This window comes from Polypterus senegalus, chromosome 2 (genome assembly GCF_016835505.1).
Source record: "Polypterus senegalus isolate Bchr_013 chromosome 2, ASM1683550v1, whole genome shotgun sequence".
Lineage (NCBI taxonomy): Eukaryota > Metazoa > Chordata > Cladistia > Polypteriformes > Polypteridae > Polypterus > Polypterus senegalus.
Window position 1 is genome coordinate 228,773,573 of NC_053155.1, and position 26,854 is coordinate 228,800,426.

Below are 26,854 nucleotides of genomic sequence, written 5' to 3' on the forward strand. Positions count from 1 at the left end.
ATTTAAAAGTAACAGCCTGGATCCATTTTACTAACTGCTTTTATAATTTAAACACTTCACCCATCTCACTTCTTCATCTCTATTGTCTTAAATGTATGCTGGGTGCGTAAGTGTGATTGTGCCATGTGATAGACTGGCATACCATTTAGCTTAATGTTACCAAGGCAAGCTCTGGCTGCTACAAACCTCTACAGAAATATGTAACATCAGAAAATAGATGAATGGGCCTTGCAGTTCAATGTAAAATCTGTTCAGGAAAATAAACACTGGATGGTAGATTTCCAATATCTATTAGTAAAACTCACTGAATCAAAACTATTAAATTACATTATGCATGTAACTGTAGTAGAGTGGTAAACCAAATGAATGTAAATGTTATCGTAATTCAAAAAATATAGGCATCAATCTCTCTAAGAGCACGCCCATGTATAGTCTCAGTTTCATGCATTAACAATTATGCTAACACACATCCATCCATTTACTGTGCCCTCTGTCTAATTATAGTCTTTATATTTGTTTTGAAACTGGCATTTCCAGAGAAATTATGTAAAAATGAAAAAAGGCAGAAACTGAGAATTGGACTGAATTGAAATATGGTCCAAAAATTATGTACGTAAAGGCTATACCAAAGGTTAGATCAATAAAAATGCTGCATTTACTAAAATTGCATTAACATATTTTGACAAACTTTTCTGACTAGTGCCTCAAATAGTTAATTCATTAAAATAAATTAATCCTTAATTTAACATACTTCACATTATCTGTGACTTGTATTAGCATAATTTGGAACCATAAAAAACAAAAATACCTTAATTCAACTCAAATTCCCTAAGGGCTGTAGCATATCTTGACAGCATTAGGAACAAAGCAGGAATAAGATGCCACTCAGTTAAAGGGCATACTCACACACTTACCCATACTCATAATGACATTGGGCATATGATTGTTTAGAATTATTAAGCATCTTAATCTGCAGGAACCTCAAATATTTTTTATTCAGATTATTTATTCACATAAAGCATAACATATTTTTTTCATCTTCCACTGGTTAGCCTGACACTTAATCTTATGATTGCCACATGCTTTCCACTAACAGCCCCATTATGAGGCTTTCATCTATCTGGGGCCACTGAGAGCAAAGCTGAGCTAATTATGTCATTTGTACTACCCTGAAAATCAGTGGACAACAACACTGCAAAATGTAGAGATTCTGGGTCAGATTGTGTGTTCATCTTCCTGATGATCAGTTGTCTGAATGAGATGAGAGGTCAGTCAGCCTAGTGTGCCATCCTTCTGTCATATCAGTATGCAACTGTGATCCAGCAGGTGAATCTGAACTATCAGAAAAGATTCTGAGAGTATCCACCTGCACATTAGCAATATTTCCTTGTTTGGCAAAAGCAGCACTAAACACAGTAAAATATGGAAACGGGCTGCTTAAAATGTGGAAAATAAGAAAGATCTGATAAGATAAATGGACTTCAAAAATAAAATTTATAGAGAAGTAACTATATACTGCTACATTCTATATATAGATTCATGTTTGTGCGACATGTTGCTAATGATTTTCAATTTTACTAAATGTTATTTTCTATTTTATTTTAACCATATTTTCTCATTGTGAACTATAACTATAGTTCAGCATAGTTAGCTATATTTTTACTGCATTAAAATATTCCCCATTCTGACTACTAAAGGGGTTTCTCTGGCATTGAAAGGTAAAGATTATGAAAGAAGAAGAAGTGGTCTGAGGAAGTGTGACATGTCTGATGAAAGGAGAATATGAAGCAAAGCTGGAAAAAATACAGATGAGAATGATCTGTCACTGTTATGTTGGTTATGTTTGTTTATTTTTCTCAGGCTTTGCTTTGCCCCAAGTGATCATCTATACATAGTTTTCAGGGTCTTCTAGACGAAGGGTTCTGAATATTCCCTCAGTTTTCTAATTTCTAAAACTGTTTAATTTTTAATTACCGCAATGCCATCTTGAACCTTGGATCTGCCACTACTTTGTGTTGTTCATGTCTCCCATATCCTTGGGAACAATCCCAGCATTCAGAAGAGGCACAGTGCTGATGACATCTAAATTGGTAACAAGTTTATAGGTCAACCAAAATAATACTGTAGCATCCACTGACATTGTGGAAAACTGCCTCCAGCTCAATGTTAGCAAAACCAAGGAGCTGGTGGTGGACTTCAGCAGGAGACAGATGGGGACTATAAGCCCCTCATCATTAACAGGACTCCAGTGGAAAGGGAAAACAGTTTTAAATACCTGGGGGTTCACATCTCTGAGGACCTGACATGGTATGAACACATCCAAGTTCAGACCAAAAGGGCAAAGTGGAGACTTTAGAATCCCTGATTAGACCCCAAACTTCCTAAGCTGTCTGAGATAGTAAAGTCTTTCTACTCTGGTGCTGTGGAAAGTATTGACACAGAACATTACATCCTAGTTTGGAAATTGCTGTGTTCAGGACCGTAAAGCCCTACAGAGAGTGAGCCATGCAAAGGAACGCTGTTTCAGGTTAGCTCTACCATCTATGCAGGACATTTACACCAAAAGATGCAGGACCAGAGCTCTCAGGATTATCAAAGACTCATCTCAGCCCAGCAATAGCCTGTTTCATCTGTTAAAATCAGGCAAAAGGTTTTGTAGCATCCTGGCCAGGACAGAGAGACTCAGAAGGAGTTTCTATCCTCAAGCCATAAGATTGTTAAATCGAAACATGTCATCTCATCCATGACCCTCCACGTACTTAGACTGGATGTAATTGTACCATGACGTCTGCCCTTACCTTGTTTTGGAAATGGTCTGTTCTATAACTATGCACCTCTCTAACTTTGGTTTTGCACAATAATCACTGCACTATTGCACCTTAACACTTAATTCTACTTTATTTCACTTAATTTTACTTATTTATTTATGTTCTATTATATTGTTATCTTTCAATCTAGGACCTTTTGTTAATCTAACTGATATTCTTCTAATTTTGCACAGTTTCTAAGCAGATCAGGAGGCATTTCACTGTGCGTTGTCCTGTGTATCTATGTATGTGACGAATGAAGAATCTTGAATGTGCCTTGAATGTGTCTTTCTGTGCCTTGTCCATTTTTAATAAATTTTAATCTCCCAATATTTGACTTTGTGATCTTGTTTCTTGGTTTAATTCCTGTCTTGTGCTCTATATTTTTATGATTAAGGTGGCTTGACATCCTGGTTTTGACCTCTGTCTGTTTTCCATCTACGTGTTTCTCACAGTCACTTTCCTTCCCTATGCTTTTGTCGGTGGGGCAATCATGACAGATAGGAAGAGGAATGCTGAGTCTATAGGGTGAAGGTGTGCACAAGCATGGAGGAGGAGGGAAGGCCAAAGAAGATGTGGTTGGAGGTGGTGTCAGATGATATGAAAAGAATGGGTCCCAATGAAAAAGGATGCTGAGGATAGTGGAGGATAAAGATTTGGTGGGGAACCAGCTAACTCGAGTAAACTGATGATGATGATGATGATGATGGTAAGCTACTGGTAAAAATGTGTAGTATTATGCAAAAAACTGTCTGTGAGAATAGTGGTAAGTATCTGTTGCCACACTTACACTATGTAGATAGATAGATAGATAGATAGATAGATAGATAGATAGATAGATAGATAGATAGATAGATAGATAGATAATTAAAAAGCATAACATTCAGAATTATTACTAAAGACAGAGCCAGAGAGAGTCATCAAGAATTAAAATGTTTCTTTACTGTTAGTGAATAAGATGCACACCTGTGATACAAAGCTATATTTAACGCTACAGATAAACTATAAAAAAAAACATGAAATGCTTAGGGATCACAATATGAAATAATTAACAGTGACATCATGACATTAATTTTCAGTATTGAAAAATAGTAAATACAATTTTAACATTATGTCCCTAATTTTAACCTATTATTAAGACATTACACAAAAATATACTTAATCCATACATTTCAAAGATTTCTAATGCATTCAGTTGGAACACTGATTTCACAAACTGATAAAGAACAGAAAACAAATTTACAAGGTACCACATAAAAGAGGAAAATCTGAAACACAGCAACACCAAATAAGAGAGAGATACTGTACTAAGAAACAGAGGTATTATATATGCCAATGTGGGATGGCAGGGGCCACTAGGACACTGTAATTCCTATTATGCAAGGTGTCCCAGTAGAGGAGTCTCTGGGGTCAACAAAGAAAGAGAACAAAGTAGTGATCAGGTAAGAGCTGCAGGAGGCCAGAGGGCAGGTGAAGCAGAGAGAGACAGTCGAGGGCTGATGGTTGTCCAGAGGGCTTACAAATAATGTGAGGTAGAAAGGACTTCCTTCTTGTGAAGTGACAGAATGGGGGTAGCGGTGGGATTGGAATGTTTTAACAGAGGGGGATAAGAAAAAAAGGTCCTAAGGACAAAGGACACACTCCATGCAAAACTTTAATTTTGAAGTAACACAATTATACTTAAACTAAAGAATGCAAATTTCACCTAGAAATGTATGAAAAAAAAAACTTCATTTTACCTGTAACAGCCAAATAATATTGCAGACTGCCTTGAAAATGGGGTTGGGTTGTTATGGGCTAGATGCCTGAGTGACTGCGACCCATTCAGACTGGAAGGGAAGAAAAGCATTCCACAACTTTTAGGAGGATTTCTGGTACATTCTACAAGCCCAGGAAAATTCAAGAATGCAGGCAAAGACTTTTGGAGGATAGAATAGAAAGGGGCTCCACACAGAAGATAGTGTTTGGTCATTTGTTGATAAAAGACAGACAGGGAGTCAATGGGAAGACAATTGGAGACAAATTCCTTGTTACATGATGGCAGAAAAGAGTGCAAGAGTAGCTGTGCCTATATTTTTTTATTTTATGAGCCATTTATCATGGTCCGTAACTGACTGGAAGTGCTATGATTTTTAAAGTAAGGAGATTGGAGTATGCAGTGGCTTTGGCATTTCTAGAAGTGGCTTAAGCCTCCTTGTGATGTCACCTATGTGAAGGACCAAGATGCCTCAATAGAATAGAAACATTTGTCATGGAAATCTAATGGTACCCCATGTTGCTACAGAACAAACAGTGATCAAAAGCATGGAACAGACTGCACAGTAATGTTAAGACAAATGGTAGAAAATCAGAGTCTTTAAAACCTGTGAATGTTTAGTGGAAAGAACTAAAGAGGATGCAGGAGACTGTGGTGGGCTGGTGCCCTGCCCAAGGTTTCTTCCTGCCTGTCGCCCTGTGTTAGCTGGGATTGGCTCCGGCAGACCCCCGTGACCCTGTGGTAGGATATAGCGGGTTGGGAAAATGGTATTGTATGGTATGGATGCAGGAGAGAGCTGTGGCCTGGTTAAAGAAGGGCCACACTTCATCCTGAAAGTGATTATGGGGCTTAGCTGAAAGAGCTTCTGAGAAGGTGTTTCTGTAAAGTGAGAGTTCCAGAAATCTACAGTGGGGAGAAAACTGCAGGCAAAGTGGTGTAGTTGCTACAGCATTAGATTTTAAGCCCCAAGGCTGCGATTGAAGATCTTTCTTCTGGCTTGCAGTATGTTCTTTAGAAAATCTCATAACCACCCAATGCAATGTAATAACATAGAGTAGCACAAAATGTGAAATTCATATATATATATGTTGCATAGTTTACTGTCAAATAATGCAGAGTACACGACACGTGTTTTGCCCTTATTTGGGCTCATCAGTCATACACACTCCACTGCTCCCCTTGCAGGGATCAAACCTCGGACATCAGCGTCAGAGACGAAGTCCCTTTACGCTGCACCACGGCGTGTGGTTTGTTTATTTGACAGCCTGTAGATCAGAGTAATTATATTCATTGCATTCGTAGTCTGAGTCCCGACCTGATTGTATGGGTGGTTTACACACACACACACACAATACCTTCTCAAAATTATGATTTTAAGTTACATTGAAGAAAATGCAATAAAACACACAAAGAAAACAATTTTTTCACCATTGGAACTTTAGACTGACTAGAATTAAAGTCAGGTAAATGGAAATTAGTATGATTGCTTTGAGAAACAAAAAGTAATGTACAGTAATCCCTCCTTGATCGCGGGGGTTGCGTTCCAGAACCCCCCGCGATAGATGAAAATCCGTGAAGTAGAAACCATATGTTTGTATGGTTATTTTTATATATTTTAATCCCTTATAAACTCTCCCACACTGTTAACATTATTAGAGCCGTCTAGACATGAAATAACACCCTTTAGTCAAAAGTTTAAACTGTGCTCCATGACAAGACAGAGATGGCAGTTCTTTCTCACAATTAAAAGAATGCAAACATATTTTCTCTTCAAAGAATGCGTGTCAGGAACAGAGAATGTCAGAGAGAGAGCGCGCGAGAGAAAAGCAAACAATCAAAAAATCAATACGTGCTTTTGGCCTTTTAAGTATGATGAAGCACCGCAATAAAGTGGCATTTTGTAGAGGAGCGTCCGTATCCTCTAGGCAAACAGCCTCTGTGCAAACAGCCCCTCTGCTCACACCCCCTTCGTCAGGCGCAGAGAATGTCAGAGAGAGTGAGAGAGAGAGAAAAGCAAACAATCAAACACCGTGCGGGAAGCAAATCGTATATCATTGAGGAGTTTTATTTAATATTTAATACGTGCTCTGATTGGGTAGCTTCTCAGCCATCTGCCAATAGCGTCCCTTGTATGAAATCAACTGGGCAAACCAACTGAGGAAGCATGTAGCATAAGTTAAAAGACCCATTGTCCGCAGAAAGCGAAAAATCCGTGATATATATTTAGATATGCTTACATTTAAAATCCGCGATGGAGTGAAGCCAAGTCGAAGCGCGATATAGCGAGGGATCACTGTATATACAGCTTTGATGTTATGTATTAAAATGTAATTGTGCCTCAGAAATCATCTGCTTTTGTTTTGCCATTTATTCTAAAAGATTTTTTTTTAATTTAAATTTATTGGCAGATTTGTGGAACTTAACGCCCATTTGCAAATGTCTAGGAAGCATTCTGAAATGTATAGCAGCAATATTACATGTGTGTATGTGGTCACAAGCTATGTTGATTTTTTGATATACTTTCAAGATTTTGCTGCTCTCATTAGTTCTGTCATTTTCTTGTAGTATGACGTATTAAAAGGAATTTGAGAATATTTACACAAACCTAGGGAAGAGTAACCATGATCTCACTTAATAAAGTTAAGTATTAAGGTAGGCTGGAGCCTTACCTGGCAACATTGTTTGCAAAGCAAGAACCAAGCGTGGATAGTGCAGAAGTCCAATGGCACATCACACACCCATACTCACTTATACAGTAACAATTTAGATGTGCCGATTACCCAGAGGCACAGATCTTTGGGATGTGCATCAGTAATTTGGGATGTGAGTGAAAGACAATTCAAAGGGAAAATCCCAGCAGACACAGTGAGATCATGTAAATTTTGCCCAAGCAGTGCCTATGCCAGGATTGAGCAATACTAATCACTTTACCAGTGTACCATCCTTAGTTATATAATATCGCTGTGCTACCCATCTAAGAAATCTATCTGCTATTCCAGCAGATGGTATATCATAAACATGTGTAGTAATAAAATGCATAAAACCACAAATCCAATGCATACGTCTCTGTTGTACATCATTTGGAATTGGATTTGCGCCGTCTACTTGAATGACAAATATAATGCATGCCATTACTACAAATGTTTGTGATGCAACATCTGTTGAAATGACAAGAGGAATAGCAACTGGACTGACATACAGATACACAGACATACAAACACTTTTCCTTGTGTTTAGGTAGTTTTGACTCTAGTTTTTAAAATCAAAGAACTAGTTAAATAACAAGCATGTGTGATTAGCACACATTGCTTCAAGCAAGAAATGTTTGGAATGAGAGCCAAACTATTTGTGCTTAAGCATGGTCTGAAAGCTGTTTGCCCTACTTCTTAAAAGTTATGTTCTTTTGAATAATTTGATTAGATTGCATAAATAATTCCTGCTTTGTATTTAAAAATACCAAGGAACAAATAGCAGGTTTTCAAGCTTAATGTATGATGAAGCCTCAAGGACAGAGTTTTCAAGAGATTAGGAGCCACAGTTACATACAAATGAAAAATGTATCAAGTGGTGTAGAAAACCACTTTGGAGCATTGAGAATGCCAGCACCAGAAATTTCAGGTGCCTGGCACATTTGTGGTGAATCCTGACAGTGTTATTGCTGCAAGTATGCTCTGTTTTATAGACTTCTAGCTCATCTCCATGAAAAAGTGTAAAAACAAGCCTCACATTCAGTAGCTCTGATAGGCAACTCATTAGTCTGAGGTTCTATTCGTCAAATGTGACGAAGTGTCATCACATGTGATTTCTGTTGCAGGTTAGAATTTATACCTGCTTCAAGTTAGTATTTGAGTTTTAAAAAAAGAGATAGCATTGGACAGGAAGACTGTGCAGTTATACCAGATAAGACATGATTTGTTCATTGGTTTTAGCCTTCTTCAGCCACAAGACTTCCTATCTGTTCTAATGTGATCACAATCTGAGCAGAAACTGCTTAAAAACAAGGATTACAGTAATGATTTCCAGAATGGAAAATAAAATCATGAAAGCTAATACACTTGGATCTGTTTAATCCAAATCAGGGTTGAGGAGACAGGAGCCTATCCCACTAGCACTGGGCACCAGGCAGTAACACAACTTGGGCAGAGCAGCAGCCCATTGAAGAACCCACTTACTGGCAGACATACAGCAAATCTGGAGTTCCCATTCAATCATGTCTGCATGTCCTTAGGTTCATGGGAGGAAAACTCATGCAAGCATGGAGGAGACATGCAAATTCCACAAAGACAACAGCATGATGCAAGGTTTGAACCCAGAAGGCTAGATCTGTGAGGCAACTAGGCTAACTACTTCTCAATTATGCCAGACATGTGTATTTAAATTGATAATCAAATATTACAGAAGGCCTTTAAAGTGCTCAGTCTAAGCATCTTCTGAACAACCCTTAACAATAATCCACCAATTCATTTTTATCAAATAAAAGTACAATATAAGTGATTTATGGCAAAGCTGTATTTTGCAAGCTCTTCAAACTTCAAGTATATATCACATCTGAAAAAGGAACACTTATAAAGTATTCGAAAAAAATACATGCAATTGAAGATACAAGAGTAGGGAATTTGTTAATTTCCCAAAATACCAGCAAAGCCGACAAAAACTGTGCCAATAATAAAATGGGCTGTCAGTGAACACGATAACTGCCCTTGCCAATTTACAGTATAATGATGGAGGGGTGTAACAAAGTGTGCTGCTTATGGTGGGTAGAGATTGAGGGGTGAGATATTTGAAACAGTGAAAGCTAACGGCACCCGCCTCTAGTTATCTTATTTTCCAACAGCTATGTGGTCTGTGTATGGTAGTAACAGGTCATCTGTGTGTAAGGCAAACCCCCATTAGAGCAGAGAAGAAGAAAGTGAGCCTACAGCAGTGCCTCAAGCATAACAAATGGGGACCTGACCACAGAAAGAAAGTCAGATAAATCACACACCACAATCATTTCAACTCAAGTGGAAATGGGAGGCATAAGAAGAAATGTTATTATTAAAGCACAGTGGGATATTGCAAACTTAGAGTCAATGAATAATATTATCTTTTTTAGTATCTACAGCTTTTGATCTTGAAAAGCACCATACCTAGCATGACCTCTCCCATAAGGCCAGAATCATGTTTGTACTGTGGCTTCTCCATATTTTTTCATTCATTCACCTATGCATTTACTAAAATCATGCAGTGAATCTGTTTAGGGACATACGTAGATAGTGGCATCCTATTCCAGTAACATCAGGTGCAAACCCTGCAAAAGGCACGTTTCCACACTGCAATCACTCACTCCTCCTTCTCTATCCTTTTGTTCTCTGAGCTGCATGGGCCACAGAATATCCTAATAATATTTGGTGCAAGGCAGGAGCAAACCCTGAATGGACAGAAGTTCACTTATGCACATACCCTTTGGGATACTCTAACGCTGCCAACTAATCTAATCCATGGGCATTGTGATGTGGGAAGTAACCAGAATCAATGTATACAGATAGGGGTTGTGAATGTGTGTCTTCTTCACAAACTGTGAGGGAGCAGACCTCTGAATGCAATCTCCAGGCAGCAGGACCATACTGTATTCTGTACTTCGGTCCATTATTTGATTGAACATTTTCACAGCTTCTTGAAACAACATCTTTAATTCTGCTGTAGTTCAAAACATACCTCTTTAGTTTTCAATAGCTTAAATGAGTGTCTCTTCTTTAGAACACTCCTCAGACAAAAAAGAAGAAAACACAGCTGACAAAATGACAATCCTCGACTGAACACGGCCACTTCAATCCCTGCCTAGAGAAAGCAGGCACTGCACACAACTTCAGGAATTAATCTTTGATAGGCATTCAGCAGCACCAGTTACTCTCACTGATTTGTGCTTAAATGCATTAACTTGGCTGACTGACTCATAATACAAAATTTAAATGCATTATTTTATCATGTGTCATCGGCAAGCAAATTTTTGCTTTCCCATTAGCGTCGACTGAGTTGTTACATTTGTGCAACTTACTGAAGGATAATATGCTCAAAGTGTGGGATATTATTCAGCGTTTTCAAATTTAGATCAAAACAGAGATGCTACAAGGCAATAAAGAATACAAAGTGTATTTTAGTGTCAGATTTGCTACAACAAAGAATTACTTTAACTCTGTTTTTTAGTATGTACCCAATAATGCTCACTACAGCTTATTCTATTAGGATGACAATTTATTTTTTAAACTCTAATATAATATACATTGGGCTTGTTTTCATATTCTTGAAAAAGCTGCACAGAGTTTGAAATGCAGACAAATGTTTGCTTTCCTTTCTCTCTGGCACAGTGTGTTGAGTTATTATGCTTATCATAGAACTGTGAGGCTGTCTGCGTGCCACAGTAGAAAAACTGGACTTAATAGACAATGCCAATAAAACTTTACAACTGGGAAAATGTGTGTGTTGGACTAGAAAAGAGAGCAAGAAGAAAAGAAGGTGTGAAGCAACACAAACATTTAGTAACTTACTTTAAAATGCAGTTAATGCACGTCTGTCACAATGAGGAATTTTTTAAAAGGAAATATGCAATTGTGTAAAAGGAATTACTGCCATAATGGCAGTAATTCAAATGTACCCTAGCTTTGATTAGCAATTGAAGAGGTAAGTTATTTAAACCTTGTGTTCTGAAGCCATTAGACAAATGTGCTATCCGCTGAGCCACCTCTACTTAAGCGCAGGTATGAAGGACATGATTGATCAAATGGAGCAGCACATCGCCTTTCGGAAGGCTAGGTGTCAGCATTTACTCTGGAATGACTGATAAAGACAAGGCACCTGTCATACAGTAAGGTTGCCATATAGGTTTGTGGTTTATCTTGGTAAGGGAAAATGTGTCACTCGACACTGATTTACATGTGGCTGTCAGCGTGTTCAGCAGGACAGTGGCAAACCAACAAGCTGGTGTAGAATAGTCGCATGGGAGAACACTAGATGAGAATATACATTAAGTGTGACCTAAAAGGTCAAGGTTGAGTATAGAAAGGGAGAAACATACAGAAAATACATATACAGTACATAAATATGTATTTCCTCTACTCCCTTTACCATATAGGTGTGCATCTTCAAGTGACACACACAGAACGCATTAATAGTTATGAACACAGCTTCCATTTTCTGCTTGATGATTGTATGTACGGAATTGTTCACATTCTTCTGTCCTCTGCAGGGCTTCTTTTAACATTAACTGATTTGTTCACATTTATGTCCAGGATATTTTTTTTTTTAAATGTGCTTTATTTTTATTAATAATTACAGTGCATTTAATGTTTTGTGGTTAGGTAGTTCTACTTATGTTGGGAGCTGTTGGGAACAAGCATCCTAGAGAGTTTTATTCATCTTGCCCTATGGCAGTGCTTTTCAAGTTACAGACACACTGTTCAGCATTTATTAGACTCAATGGACATGGCTGTTACCCTCATGTCCTACGACCTTCAGGCACGGTAAAATTCTTTGTGATGGTGTTCGCAGTGGAAAGTGTAAAATGAAAAAGATGATTTTTTATTTATTTGTTCTATGTTCTATTTTCTTTTTTTTTTCTGTCATTCTGTTCCTGTCACTGGGATAGTAGACTGTTAACTATGCAATCCACATCTAGGCCATCTGGTCAATGCAGATATTCAAAAGGAATATCTTTACAAACTACCCGTATAACCCTTGAACAAGTACCTTCTTCGGCATAAATACAGAATTCAAGGATATTTCAAATACCCATCTATGCATCCCATGTGCAATATGACATATTACAGTGCATACTTTCTCTAGCTGCTTATATCCATTTCTGGAACTCTCAGTGTTTTGCAGTCAAACTTGATGTTGTGTTCTACTCTGTACTAGCTCTTTTTGATACCAATGATGAAACACTTAAACCAAACTGCATTAGACTTGCCAGAATGTGCTTTTTAACACATTCTCCAGCCTTTCTAGTTGTCAGTCAGTTGGCATATGGATCCCCCTACAGACTCTGTTGCGGTTTCGTTCAGTTCTGTTCTTTGTCAACATATTACAGCAGAAATACATGACTTACTAGCAACAGTTCATATTTCATCTGTTTTCAGAAGCTACTCTGTAGTATAGGGTGGTCAATAAATAAATCCCAAATTGCATCAGTGCTAGAGTTCTTGCCAACATCCTATAATTGGAGACAAAAAGAACTTACCTGTTCAGGAGATCACCAGTTGAATGCCTTCCTATTTATTCTCAGTTCACCCAGGCTTGAATTCACATGCGCAACCTGGTTGTACATTCAGTATATTACATTGCCAGTGTCTGATGCAGAACTACTTTGTCAAGCCTTCATTATCTACTGCAATTATTAACAGATTACAACTGGTTCAAACACAGCTTTGGCCTGAACAAAACATAAGGAACACATCGTTCCTCTACTGGCTTGACACCACACACTTTTGTGATAATCAGATTATCTTCAAATTACTGCTCCTGACCTAAAACATGTAAATTTACTTCTTGGTTCTGTTCCTCAACGTCTGTCTTTATAGGTCTGTCAACCACAGAATCAGTTTTTTCCTGTCGTTTTTTTTAATTGATATTAAATTGTTTATTAGCTTCAGTCCTATTATCCAATGATATATTATCATCTCTATAGCTTTTGACCACAAGTTCAGAAGTTCCGACATAATTGATCAATTGATTCTGTACCGTTAGTTTATATGGACAGCACAACCCAATGCATTGAGTCTCCGCCTTGTAGGTTTTTCTTTTGGTCCCTTGCTTTACTTTCCATATCTCAAGGGCTTGCAAGTTAAATAAAGTGGCCTTGTGGGTGGTTTACACTGTAATGGACTGGTACTCCAACCAAACCTCATTTCTGCTGTGCTCACAATGCTGATGAAATCAGAGTGGCTGTCTATAGCATCAAAGTGGACAATGCAGGGATTCAAAATGGATGGATGGGCTCTCACTATTCCAATATAACCTTCTGTGTAGTTTTAAACAACAAATATGTTTAATTCATTCAGGTCCTTTTTATAATTTTTTTAAAGTTTCTCAGATCTAGCTTCAGGCTCCTTCTGGTATTGTCTGTACTGTTTGTTTTATATTTGCATTGTTAATTTTTTTGTAGCAATTAGTGTGTATATCTGAGACTGAATCAAAATGTTTGATCTGAAAAGCCTTAATATGGCGCTTGCTTACCATGAAACTTTATAGTATAACAATTAATAATACTTTTAAATTCTAGATGGTAGTATTGTGTTTCTTAATAAATGATAAATAGGGAAAAGAAAATGTATGTATTCCAGAATAAATTAATTAAGGCGATCATATGTCATCACTACTTGCTCATATCAAATTTCCAGCAAGTGGAGATGTTCTTATGCTGGCCTATTTGCTGTTCTCAAATCTCATTATGCAACATTTGGGGGGTTTGTGGCTCCCATTCTCTCACGCTTTCTCTTTAGATCTGTCACTGCTGAAGTTCTAATAATCCCTGAATGCTCTTTCTTCTATTTTAAATCCATTGTAAATGCATATATTTTATTAATTTATGTATCAATGGCTGAATTATTCTTCTATCGATTAACATATTTGCCAGTCTATCCCAGGAATACTATTGGGTCATTTTTTTTCTTGGCTCTTCCTAGTGTTTGTATCCCTGTTGCATCATGTGTCACACTTAGGTAACATGTAGCTTGGAACTGTACAGAATTATTGTTTGCATTATGAAGCACCTTGTGATGAACTGCTCTGTAAAAAGAGCTAAGGAAAGCAAACACTGACTGACTGATAAGCACTGGGGCCTTTCCATCCTCAAAACCCATAAGCCCTCTGGCTCTAACTAAATACACCAGACCAGTACTTTTAGCTTCCAAAAAAACTCTGCAGCTTTTATATAATTAAATTTATATGACACAAACCCAAAATCAACAATACTGGCACAGGGTGTGACACTTAGCATTTTAAACTAGTTTACTTAATACAACTATTTCATTGCAGAAACATTAAAAAAATGTACCCCTTAGAAGTCTGGTATGATGTAATGCAGAACAAACTTGATAAATAAGTATGCAACACCATGCAATTGCTGTCTAATTTGTATTTCATAAACAAACACTGAGCATGGGTACTGTACTGTTTCAGTGCCAGAATTCTTCAATGTTCATCCCATTAATAAACATCAGAAGTATTATGTGACTGTCATGAATAAACATTTGGACAAAAAATCCACAGATAAATACATAAATAAGCAAACAAATTCAAGTTTTCATATTGCATTAGCAATGCAAATTAGACTATTATAAAAATGACTGTTTACACAGAAAAGAAAAATATTTATAGAAAAGCAGTTTAAATAACAGAGCTGGTTATCTGGTATGAGGCCAGAAGTGTAAAGCTTTCTACATTTGATACTTTATTTTCTCTACACTTAGTGGCTTCTTCACACCTGTAAGTTAACGCAAATAAGTCTGATCCTCCAGCCAACCACATGTCTGCAACTCAACATATAGCATGCACATATACTAAAGATGTTTAGTTTTTATCTGGTTAAAAATTAGAATGGACAAGATGCACGATCTAAGCAACTTTGCCAATATGTTGTTAGTGCCAGATGGATCTCACAAATAGGTGCCCCACTGGGATTTTCACAAACTACTGTTTTAGAATTTAAAAAAAAATTGCTCAATAATCTATATACATTCCACAAGTAGAAAATCTGTCTGAAAAAATGTTGTATTAATTAAATAATTACATTTATATAGCACTTTTCTTGCTACTTTACATTGAGAGTAGGGAGCCATTTCCACCACTACCAATGTGTAGCATTAATCTGGATGATGTGACAGTAATCATTATTGTGCCAGTATGTTCCCCACATATCTCCTGTAAGATGGTGAAGAGGTGAAAGAGATAGCTATTTAGAGATAGGGAATGATAAGGGGGCTATAGATGAGGCTATGGTAGGAAATGTAGCCAGGGTATTGGGATAAGCACTACACTTTTCAAAAAATGCCCAGGAATCTTTAATGGCTACAGAGAATCCAGACATCGATTTTACATCTTAACACAGTGTTCCTATTACTACACTGGAGCATTTGGATCCACTCCTAGGCCACGGGGTAAGTGCCTCCAATGGTCACCAACACCTCTTTCAGCTGGTTGTTAATAACAGATGTCAGAGGAGGCTGGCCATGTTAATTTAATCCAACAGAAAGAACACAAATGCTCAACGCTTTGTAATACTTGTATACGGAAGGGCATCTCTGAATGGATAACATCTCATACCTTGAAGCGAATGTGCTATTTCAGCAGAAGACCACATTGGTGTCTTGCTCCTGTCAGCTGAGAACAGGATGAAGAGGAAAATGATGGGCAAATGATTGCCTAAATTGAAGAACTGAAGATTGGAGAAATGTTGAATTCTATATGACATGCAGAGGATCGGATCAGAATTCAGCATAAATAGCAAGAATCCATCCTGACACATGTCAGTGGTACAGGCTGGTGCTGGTAGTGTAATGGTCTGGAAAATGTTTTCTTGACACTCATATTAGGCCTCTTAATAATAGCCACATGAACTCCACAGTGTTAGGGGAGCTTTAGCGCTGATCGTGTGCATCCATTCATGGCTTCAGTATTACATTTATCAAATGGATATTTTCAGCAGGATAATGAACCAAGGCACAAAACATACCATATCTCAAGCTTATAAAGCAATGATTTCAGTTTACTCTAATGAGCTGCACATTCCCCAAGTCCAATCCAATTGAGCAAATTTGGGATGAGACTGAATGGGAGGTTTGTATCATGAATGTGCTACCAAAATATTTTGTAGGTGCTCTAGTCATAAATTTAAACGGCTAATGAATCTTTCCATCTCCTTGATGAACTGACTCTTTTTCTGGTGTGGTTCCTACCCAGTAGTGGGTAGCTTTACTGAAATGGGAGAAAACATACATACTATCATGCCACTGCAGAAGGAACAGCACCTCTATGGGCATGTCCTAAATATGCACTGAACACACTGGAAAAGCTCTGGTAGCAAATGGGCAGTGCTTCACCAAGGCACTAGAGGATACATCAGGAGATAATTCTGTACATGGAGATATGAAGTGCTTGAGAGGGAATAAAAAATTTCTAGGCCAATTCACAATACCCGACTCAGAGAGTGCACATTTTGATAAATGTGTAAGAAGTTAATGACAGAAAGTATCCATTACTCTTAAAAAAATGCCTACGTGTCAGAAATGAAGTACAGCATTAAGTAGAACTCAGATATAACGATATTAACAGATTGGAAAATACTAATCTTACCATATAGAATAAGAACACAAAACAAAAATTATACATGCAATCTCAGAGAATTGCAGATCTTGCAAGGAAATAATTATTATATTTTATATGAGTACAAGCAAAAATGTCTAGAAAACAAAATGCAAATTAATTATATTTTTGAAACAACAGCTGCTGGACCAGAGTGGGGTCTATTGGTGAGGAAAGACTCACTGATCTTGACTTTGCTAATGATGCTCTGATCTTCGCAGAGTCAATGAGAGACTGAGTGAGGAGTCTGAGTGTCTGGGCTCACAAGTGTCCTGGATAAAAACCAAGATCTAGGCCTTTAATGACCTCTGTCTGCGAAGAGAGTGTCAACCACTTCAAAAGGTTTACTTACTGTACCTCGGCAGTGACATTCATGACTCTGGTGACTCTTCCTATGAAGTCATTAGATGGATTGGGAGAGCTTGGGGGGGTCATGAGGTCGCTGGAAAGAGGTATGTGGCACTACCTATATTTTTGCAAAAGGACGAAGGTCCAAGTGTTTACAGTCCTGGGGCCTCATCTATAAACTGTGCGTACGCACAGAAATGTTGCGTAAGAACTTTTCCACGTTCAAATCGCGATGTATAAAACCTACACTTGGCGTAAAGACACGCACTTTCCACGGTACCTCATGTCTTGTCGTACGCAAGTTCTCCGCTCGGTTTTGCAGACTGGCGGCACCCAGCGTCAAAGCAGTGCTACTGTTCCTGTGTGGTTACACCTTATTTTCCTGAAGCGGCTTTATAAATACACTGAAACTAACCGCATATTGTTTATTAGTGTAATGCATCTGATTGTAATTAACTTGTAACAATATAATGGTCCAGGGAACAGCCATAGTATTCCAAATACCATAACTGCTTTAGCGTTGTTACTCTCACTTCTCCTTCTTCTTCTTTCAGTGCAAGTTCTACGCACGGCGTTATACATGAGGCCCCTGGTGCTTCCTGGTTTGCTATATGGTTGCGATACATGAATGCTATTCAGTGAACTGAGATGAAGACTGGACACCCCCTCTGGTACTGTGTCTCTTCAGAGAATCCTTGGGTGCCACTGGTTTGGCTTTGTGTCAATTGTTGAGGATCCGAGCGGCTGGACAAGGCCAAGGGGAAGCCCACGTAACACCTAGCTGTTTTATAATTTCATTTAACTAATTATGCAATTTCTAAAACCATCTGGCTGATAATTTGGGTGAGTCATACAGTATTATGGGGGGTGTACTTATGCACTCAGTTTTCCTGTGCTTTATATTTGTAATTCATTTAGAGCACTTTGTAGAGATCTGCTTTCACTTTGACATTAAATAAAGGCTTTTTCTTCTAATAATTAAAAAAAAAAATTAAATCTACTTCAATGTTTTATAACAAGAAAATTTGCAAACCTTCAAGGGGGTGAATACTTATTGAAACTGTATATGCATACTTGCACATGTGCAGTTTGGACTCATTTTTGAAAATACAATGTTATTTCACATTAGTTGAATAGTGACTGCTTAAAAAGTTCCTACCAAGCAGTATTTAAACAGCAGGGCTTTTTCTCTTTAGCTTCTGCCATAATATGGGAGGATTATAACTTTGAATGGAAACAGTTTACTTTTGCATTGGGCTTTAATTCCTACTGGCTTTAAATCTTCTTCATCTCCAAGTTCAAAATAAGTACATCAAATCATAAACAAACAATGTTGTCTTAATATCTGCTCTGCAACACAGCTGAGTTAAAAACCCAGTCTGCTGCTGCATCTCCAAAAGGTATTTGAAGAACAGAAGATAGATTCCTGTCTTATATTCATTGACATCAATATTGCACTGGCATTAGAAATGCTAAAACAGAAACAGAATCACGTTTATAAGCATCTGTGCTGATCCATAATTATTTTAAATTTTAGGAAAGTAAAAGAAAAAAGTGTCATCAGTTAATTAGAAAACATAATGGAAGACCATGCTTTAGGAATTATAAGCTCAACAGATAGTGGCACAAGGTGAGTTGATTTTTTTTTTAGTATTCAATGAGTGAAATACTAAAACAGATTAATAATAATAATAAAATCCTGTATGAAAGTCCTCCACAGAGGATAACTTTTCCTCTTTCAGTTATGTTATCTTATTCCTAAGAGTATCCTGGCTGACATTTTGCTCAGACTCTAAGGATTCCTAGACTGGCCTTGTCCTCCTTTACCAGTTGTTGAGCTGCCCACATCCACGTTTTCTTTCACTCCCTGGTCTGCAGTTTTCACCCAGTTTCTTTTGTTCATTTTATCTTTTAACCTATCAACAAGGGGACATGTTGACATGATGCCTTAGTAAGAGGGAGTAAAAATCTTTTGAGCTCACTTGCCAGTATTGTAGAAGAAAGAAACTCAATCAGTAACTGCCACCTTATTACGGTTAGGAATGGAGAGGTTTGCCTCTTCAAGAGAACAAAGCTTTGGGACAAGTAGGTGGTGCCTGTGAAAGTAAATGGAAGCACTTCATTTTGTGAGTTTAAAAGTCAATGTTATATGCAAGTTACTTCAGTGGCTCTGGAGTTAGTTCTCATTACTTTGAGTTGAACATTTGAACCAAACATAGAAATATGGTATTACTCTAGAGTGGCATACATTTGATGTCAATGATGTCTTGTTTAGGCCGTGGAGCTTCAAGGTAGAAGAAAAGAACCTTCAGACTACAGCTCTGGAGGCAAAGGCACGTGTTGCACTTAAAAAGTCTTCCTTTTAGACTGCTCCTCTTCAGCATGAATGCCCCTTTGTTTGTATTTTTCTATACCTATTCTGAATGCTCCTTGAAAAGTCAAACCACATGTTCTGTCAATGACATGTGCATTACAATGTTTCTTCAATATTTTGCATCCTTATATCATAGCTGCAAAGTACAGTCTATCAAAGGGCACTGCTGTTTCTTTTCTATTTTATATTTGCCAATAACGTCTGTATTTCCTAAAAGGATTTTTCATCCCTTCTCATTGCTTTTACTGACTTTAATTAAGTCACCAGTGGATTTACTGTTACTTTAAAGAATTGGAAAATTAGATTTCAAAACTTCAATCAGTTTTAATGCAATCCCCTTTAGACTTCTACATATATTTCTATATGAATAGCTTATGAATCTGAACATCTGATGCTGTGGGCTTCATCTATCTGCTTCAGCTCCCTCCCTTCTTTTAATCTGCACATTAATCAGTATATCATTTTCCTACAGCCGAGATAACAGTGGTAAAGAAAAACTACAACTAGCTTCTGCAATGCAAAAAAATATTTACAATCGCACACATGTATGCCATGTGTCATTCATATCACATGGCATACATACACTGCTATTGACTAATGCACGAGGCAGCACAATGCTTATTTAGAACTCTTAGTTTTATGAATATTTATGTAATAGTTGGGGGACAATGTAATGGACTGCTTGACCTTGATTAGTGTAAAAAAAGTCTTGAGTTCATCCACCTACCAATGTTCATTTAAAAATGAATGGTACAAAAAGTTGTAAAAGTAAAAAAGACACTAAACTCACTGATGTCTTTACACCTTTTAACAGTAGGTGTTATATAAGGACTGTTGTGTATTGCTATTATTGCAGCAAAAGATCTTGCCAGAGATGAAAAAACACTTGCAAAAGCTTTAAAAAAAATACACAAGAAGGCACAAATGTAACACTTTATGTGAATCAAAGTCCACAAGATGGCCACTAAGGAGCCTCTGTGACATTTTTGACAAGAACAGGCCATTCATTTCACCAAATCTTTTCAATCCTCTTTACCTAATTTCACCAAAACAGCATCAAGTCAAGTATTGAAGGTCTCTAAAGTCCTACTTGCTATTGTTCCATTCCCCTACATTTTCACATGTGAATCATCCATCCATCCATCCATTTTCCAACCCGCTGAATCTGAACACAGGGTCAAAATTTTCTAATGTTTGTGAAACACAACCCTAGCTGCTTTCGCATCCATACACGAAAAAACATAATGTGGTGTTGGTAAAACAGCTCGATAATGCAACCATTATGTCCGGTGTAAATGATGACTTGATCCATTTGGATGGCTTGTTTAATTAAAACAATAAAACTACTGTAGATATTTTTCTTGCAGAGTATCACTCAACAAATCTCAGATTAATGCTAATCACAGTAAAAGCACAATGCTTAAATAAGGCACATTCTAATTTCAATGATTTTTGCTTGCAAACTCTCTGACGTTTTAAATTTGTATCATTAGGTGTTTCAATTCAAGAAAAATCTTTTAAATTATTAAGCAGTGTGTTATTCTTTCAGTTTTCAGCTATAATTTTACAGATAATGCATTTTGAGTCACAGACAGTTTAACAGTAGATTAACAATGCCAAGGACATATCTAGAAACATTTTGCAATTCAATTTTAAGTTGATTATTTTTAGGAGTGGCATGGTGATTTAGTGGTACCTTACAGCTTTTGAATATCTGCCTGATCGCTCTCTGCATGTTTGCATTTTTGAATGCATCATTGAGAAGTGCTGCTTCTGTGTTAGTGTTAGTTTATGGATGTGTAAGTGCTGTCTAGAGTTTGTTCCAGCTTGAATTTGAGCCTGATTGTTGTGGGCTTCAGCCTTACCTTGACAGATATTTGAATTAAACAGGTCTGAAAATAAATGGATGAATGCTAGGCTGATTAATATACCATAACATTCTCAAACCCATCCATCCATTTTCCAACCTGCTGAATCTGAACACAGGGTCACGGGGGTCTGCTGGAGCCGACACAGGACACAAGGCAGGAACCAATCCTGGGCAGGGTGCCAACCCACCGCAAGACACACACAAACCAAGCACACACTAGGGCCAATTTAGAATCGCCAATCCACCTAACCTGCATGTCTTTGGACTGTGGGAGGAAACCCACGTAGACACGGGGTTGTGAACCCAGGTCTCCTAACTGTAAGGCAGCAGCGCTACCACTGCACCACTGTGCCACCCACATTCTCAAACCCATATACCATATATACTTGAAGATAAGTTCTCCCGCGGATAAGTCGGGACTTGATTTTACAGTATAATTTCTGGTATTTTATAGTGTCGGTCGTATAAGTCAAACGCGGAAAACTCACGCTATTGGTTTATGATATGCCAATGCCCACCTGAGAGAGTAACCACGGAGTACGCTGCTTTTTTTATGTGGGTGTGGCAATGTGCTGTATCAGCGCGTGCTCCTAACCCCTCTCTCTCTCTCTATTGTGTCTACATGACCACATGGGATTACCAGAACTATTCCGAAGCAACGTTTGCACTGATTTGTGTTTTTTGTATCTCACAGCTTCATACACCTTTATTGTAAGATCATCCTTTATCTATGATGGAGCGTTCGATCAGAAGAAAATATGAAGCTGGTTTTAAATTAAACATTGTAGCAAAAGAAATTGGTAACTGCGCTGCTGCAACAAAATTAGATGCATCTGAGAAACTGATGTGAGATTGGAGGAGGCAAGATGTAAAAAAAAAAATTAAGTGTCACATTTTTGAACGGGTGTATAAGTCAGGGTCTGTTTTTATGATTGATTTTTTGGGTTTTAAGACCCGACTTATACGTGAATATATATGGTAATTGATTTTAGGATTATATTGGGCAAAAGGCAGATACCAGCCCTAGACAGGACGCCAGTTCATTGCATTGATCTCTGCAGGTCACTGCCACACCACAAAGTGGCCAATATGAAATGGCAAATTAACGTGTGTATCTTTCAGGATGTGGGAGGAAAAACTGGAATACCTTCCTGGAAACCAACGCAGACACCAGGTGAATGTGTGAAATCCACGTAGAACACTTGGGGTCTCTGAATTTGTTCAGCGTGAGTGAATTATGGGTCTGTGCATGAGTGGGCTATGTAATGGACTGGAATTTTAAAGGAGGATTGCTTTCTGCTTCCATGCATTGTTTGCACAGGCACTCTGCAGCTCATACTGGAAGTGGCTTCACAAAATTAATTAGGATTTTAAATGAATATTGGCTTAAATATTAGACACAGAAGCTACAGTATACTAAATTTAGATGCATGTTAAATACTATAAAAGTGGATTTACAGAAATAATTATTTTGTAGGTGCTAGCTTCCTGTAACTGATGAAGGCTCAGTAAATGGATAAATGAATGAATAAAGAATTCCTTTGAAATCAAGTTACATTTTCCTCACTGCAATAGACTCATTTGTTAAATAGGAATATATGAATACGTTGACATAATGCATATTTTAGCTTAAACATCATGGAATATACATAAACAGTAACAACCGGTTTGCTCCTAATAAAGCAGTAAAAAGCAATCTGATATGGCAACTCTGTAAAGATGCAAATGAACTGTATATTTTATGCCTTCTTTAACAGCATTTCAGTTCACAACAGGGAAGTAAGAAAATGAAAACTGGATATCTCCAAACAGCACATTGCTCACACTCGTAACAAGCCACTCAGGGTTATATTTCAACATGTGATGCTGGAAAAATTGTACAACCTGATTCTCAGTTGTGAAAGATTTTACAGTGTGATTTCTAGATATGTCAGCCAGAGAGAATATGTTAAGAAGTAAGCATTTGAACAAGGTAGCATTGCATAAGGGATTTTGCTTAGAAGAATGCCAAGATATTTCTGTTAAGAAAAAAAGCTGAATTTGCCAAAGCCTTGGGCATGTGGCTGCTGGAATAGTATCACATGAATGTGATTAGTGAAAACATTAAAATAGGCCCAAAATATCTAAGATAAAAGCTGACTTAATATAATGATAGTTAGGGAAGAAGTTTTAATGAATGCCAGTTCATTTATTTTACCTCTTCAACTAGATCAGAATGAGCCAAAATAATGAATTATTATTTTTATGATTGCTTCTTAAAATATATATTTGTTGTTTATAACATATTTTCATGTTTCTGTTTTTAAAATAATTTTTAAATTTTAGAAATAATACCAATTAACAATTTTGGGCTGCATTAGAATACGTGGGTGGTACAGTGATCATCACATCACACATCCTGAGCTCAAATTGCATGCTAAGCCATTGTCGGTGTGGAGCTTGTACATTCGTTCCTGTGTCTGTCAGTTCCAGATTGGTCCTGTGTGAGTGTGCACACAATTAGACTCAGTGATGGACTGGTGGCCTGTCCGGTACTACTTCATACTACCTGAGGCCCCAAAACCCTTAATTAGATTATGCAGGAATGAGAATGTTATAACAACAAGAACAATGTATTCCTTGTATAGCCCAAAATTACCGAAGGATTGCTTCAATAGGCTTTAACATGCAGTATTTTTGACAGCTCAAGATCCTGGACTCCCTAAGACAAGAAAAATCTTCCCAAAAAACCTTGTGGAAAAAAAAATTGGATGAAATTTTGGGAATTCAGAGAGAGTCCCCATTACATGTAGGTTGGGCATGCAAAGGGCGTCAAAAATGGAGTAAATAAAACACACATGACAGAACACAAGCAATCCTCTTCACAGAGCTAGATAGCCAATCTATCATTGTCACCTCAGAAATACAATTGTACACTTTGTTCATACAAAGTTCTCAATACGTGTGGACACAGATTGCCTTATTATAAATGGCCTGTATTTGATATAGCGCCTACTAGAGTTCAAGAACCCCCCTAGGCGCTTCACAACACAACAGTCATTCACCCATTCACATGCTGGTGATGATAAGCTACTTTGTAGCCACAGCTGCCCTGGGGCGCACTGACAGAGGCGAGGCTGCCGAACACTGGCGCCACCAATCCTTCCGACCACCACCAGCAGGCAAGGTAGGTTAAGTGTCTTGCCCAAGGACACAACAGCTGCATTCTCATGCCGGGAGCCAGGATCAAACCTGCGACCCTCCGATTGCTGGACAACCCGCTCTACCGACTGAGCTACTGCTGCCCTATAAGAAAATACTGTGTTCTCAGATATCTCAATTGCATTTAGTTTGGATGTATGACGTGCACATTTTTCCTTTTCACCATATAAGTTTATTATTAGTATTATGTTAATGTATGCTTTATTTAACATTTATAAGCACACTGTTTCCTATAGAATGCCATTCAACATTGAAACTCATTTTACATACCTCAGAAATATACACCACTACTTATTTTTGATGTGATGGTCCTCATAAATTATGTCTCCATAATATTTTCTCATAAATTATTTCTTGAATTCCAAATTAATTAATATTTTCCTTTCAAACAACTTTCAAACATTGTAAACTGAGAGAATATCAATATATGATTGCCATACTAGGAGTATCTACAGGGGATGAACCCACTGACCTGACTGGCTTCTTGCGTTATGTTGTAAAGTTCAGTGTTAAAGGATGCCGATTTGTTCTACTGTCTGTTATTATGTGAACATATTTCCACTGAAGATATAATGAATTTACACAGAAAAAGGTTAAAAAGAGCAGATTCACTCATTTGTAATGAATCACCATTATAAGTAACATGCATGTGTTTGGATAGTGGCAACAAAACAAAGTTACTGGAAAATACCCATAAGGAAACATAGAGAACATGCAGACTGGTGTTTGAGCCTAGGTTACTGAGGCTGTGATAAACATTAGCAGCACTAATAATTGTGCTACCTACAGTAAAGCAAAACACAAGCATAAAGCAGCAATTAGCTTCAAACCAGTTATTAATTAAAATATTATTTTCCCCATGAACACTTTTTCTATTTAGTTTGCTTTTTTATAGCTTGTTTAAAAAATTACAGTTGTAAGAATGCAAAATCTTGCAAAAAAAAACAACTGTACATGCAAATGACAGAAATTGAAGAAAACATTTTCTCACGCCCAAACAGCAGAAATTAGCTTTACCATAAAACCTTTATGTCTGAAAAGTGAATTGTAAAATCCATGAAATGGAAAACTGATTTTCTTTTCTTGGGCTTCCTGACCTTTCAATGCTGCATATGCTACTGCGTTTTAATTCTTGCTGAAGTGAAAGTTTCAAACCTTAAAGGAATTAATTTTCAGTGGGCTCTGTAGAAAAGACCTCCTAAATCTAAACTTATAAAGCTAGAGACTCCATTGGCATTTTTCAATCTCATCCTGGTTTTGCATGATCTCTGAAAGGAGACGATAATTTCAGTGTAGCGGGCCATTTCAGTTCATTGGGCATTTTTAACTATTCAGACAGTAAACAAATGACTGCTCTTCCATGCCCTGACATGAATGATGAGGTGATGAAGCAAATGTGGAGTAAAATCTTTAATACAACACATCGTAATATGTAAATGTTTATCACAGCCTAATGTGAGAATCTATTGTTGGAGAGCTTAACACAGTAAAATATCCGACACAGAATTTCAGCCCATCATAAGCCAGGCACTGGCACAGTGCCGCCATATATTCACAAAAGGGCATCTAAAAGCTTAAAGGAACCTGGTATCCTTTAAGCAAAATCAAGGAAGAATATTTCTATATTAGTGACTCAGTCCAGCCTTAAGCTCCAAATGTGGACCCAACCCGATATACCAAACCTAGAAGCGTAAGTCACAATATTTTATTAAGGTTCAGCTGATGCCCATCTTGAGTTGTACATAAATGCATTGGAGTGCATCTATCAGAAAGTGTGCATGGGCTTTACTAAATGTGGTGGTTCTCTTACACGAAACCCTGCAATGATATGTACTCTGACTGACTACACTATTGTCTGAACAATTTTTTAAATTTGCTCATTCTAATGATATATAAAGAGCCAAGGATTATCCTAACACTCTAAACTAAGTCTCCAGGAGGAATTTCTAACCTATTTAATGTCTATCCACAGTATGTATCAAAGACTCCAATAAATGTGCAAGTCGAGTTTACTTACCAAGTCAAAAACAGTCAAATGTGAATGAGTAGGGGTGTCCTTTTAGATATCTTCTTGGTAGGAAAGATTTCAGCAATCGTAATGAGGTTCAGAAATTCAAGGTCTATTAGGCAGACAAGTAGTAAAAGTATGATTTGAAAGAATG

General features: G+C 37.5%; 1 protein-coding gene across 4 annotated transcripts in view; it reads right to left on the reverse strand.

Moving 5' to 3' along the window:
- Positions 1-26,854, reverse strand: part of LOC120523744 (protocadherin-9) — an 878,443-nt gene that overhangs the window by 173,280 nt on the left and 678,309 nt on the right. Inside the window, exon 5 of one of the 4 annotated variants that reach the window (XM_039745320.1) lies at positions 4,617-4,636. The exons of the other annotated variants lie outside the window; for them this stretch is intronic. Within the exon in view, the coding sequence (XP_039601254.1) occupies positions 4,632-4,636 (5 nt within the window). The 3' untranslated portion in view covers positions 4,617-4,631. Of the gene's footprint in view, positions 1-4,616; positions 4,637-26,854 lie in introns of those variants that run through there. 4 annotated transcript variants of the gene reach the window in all.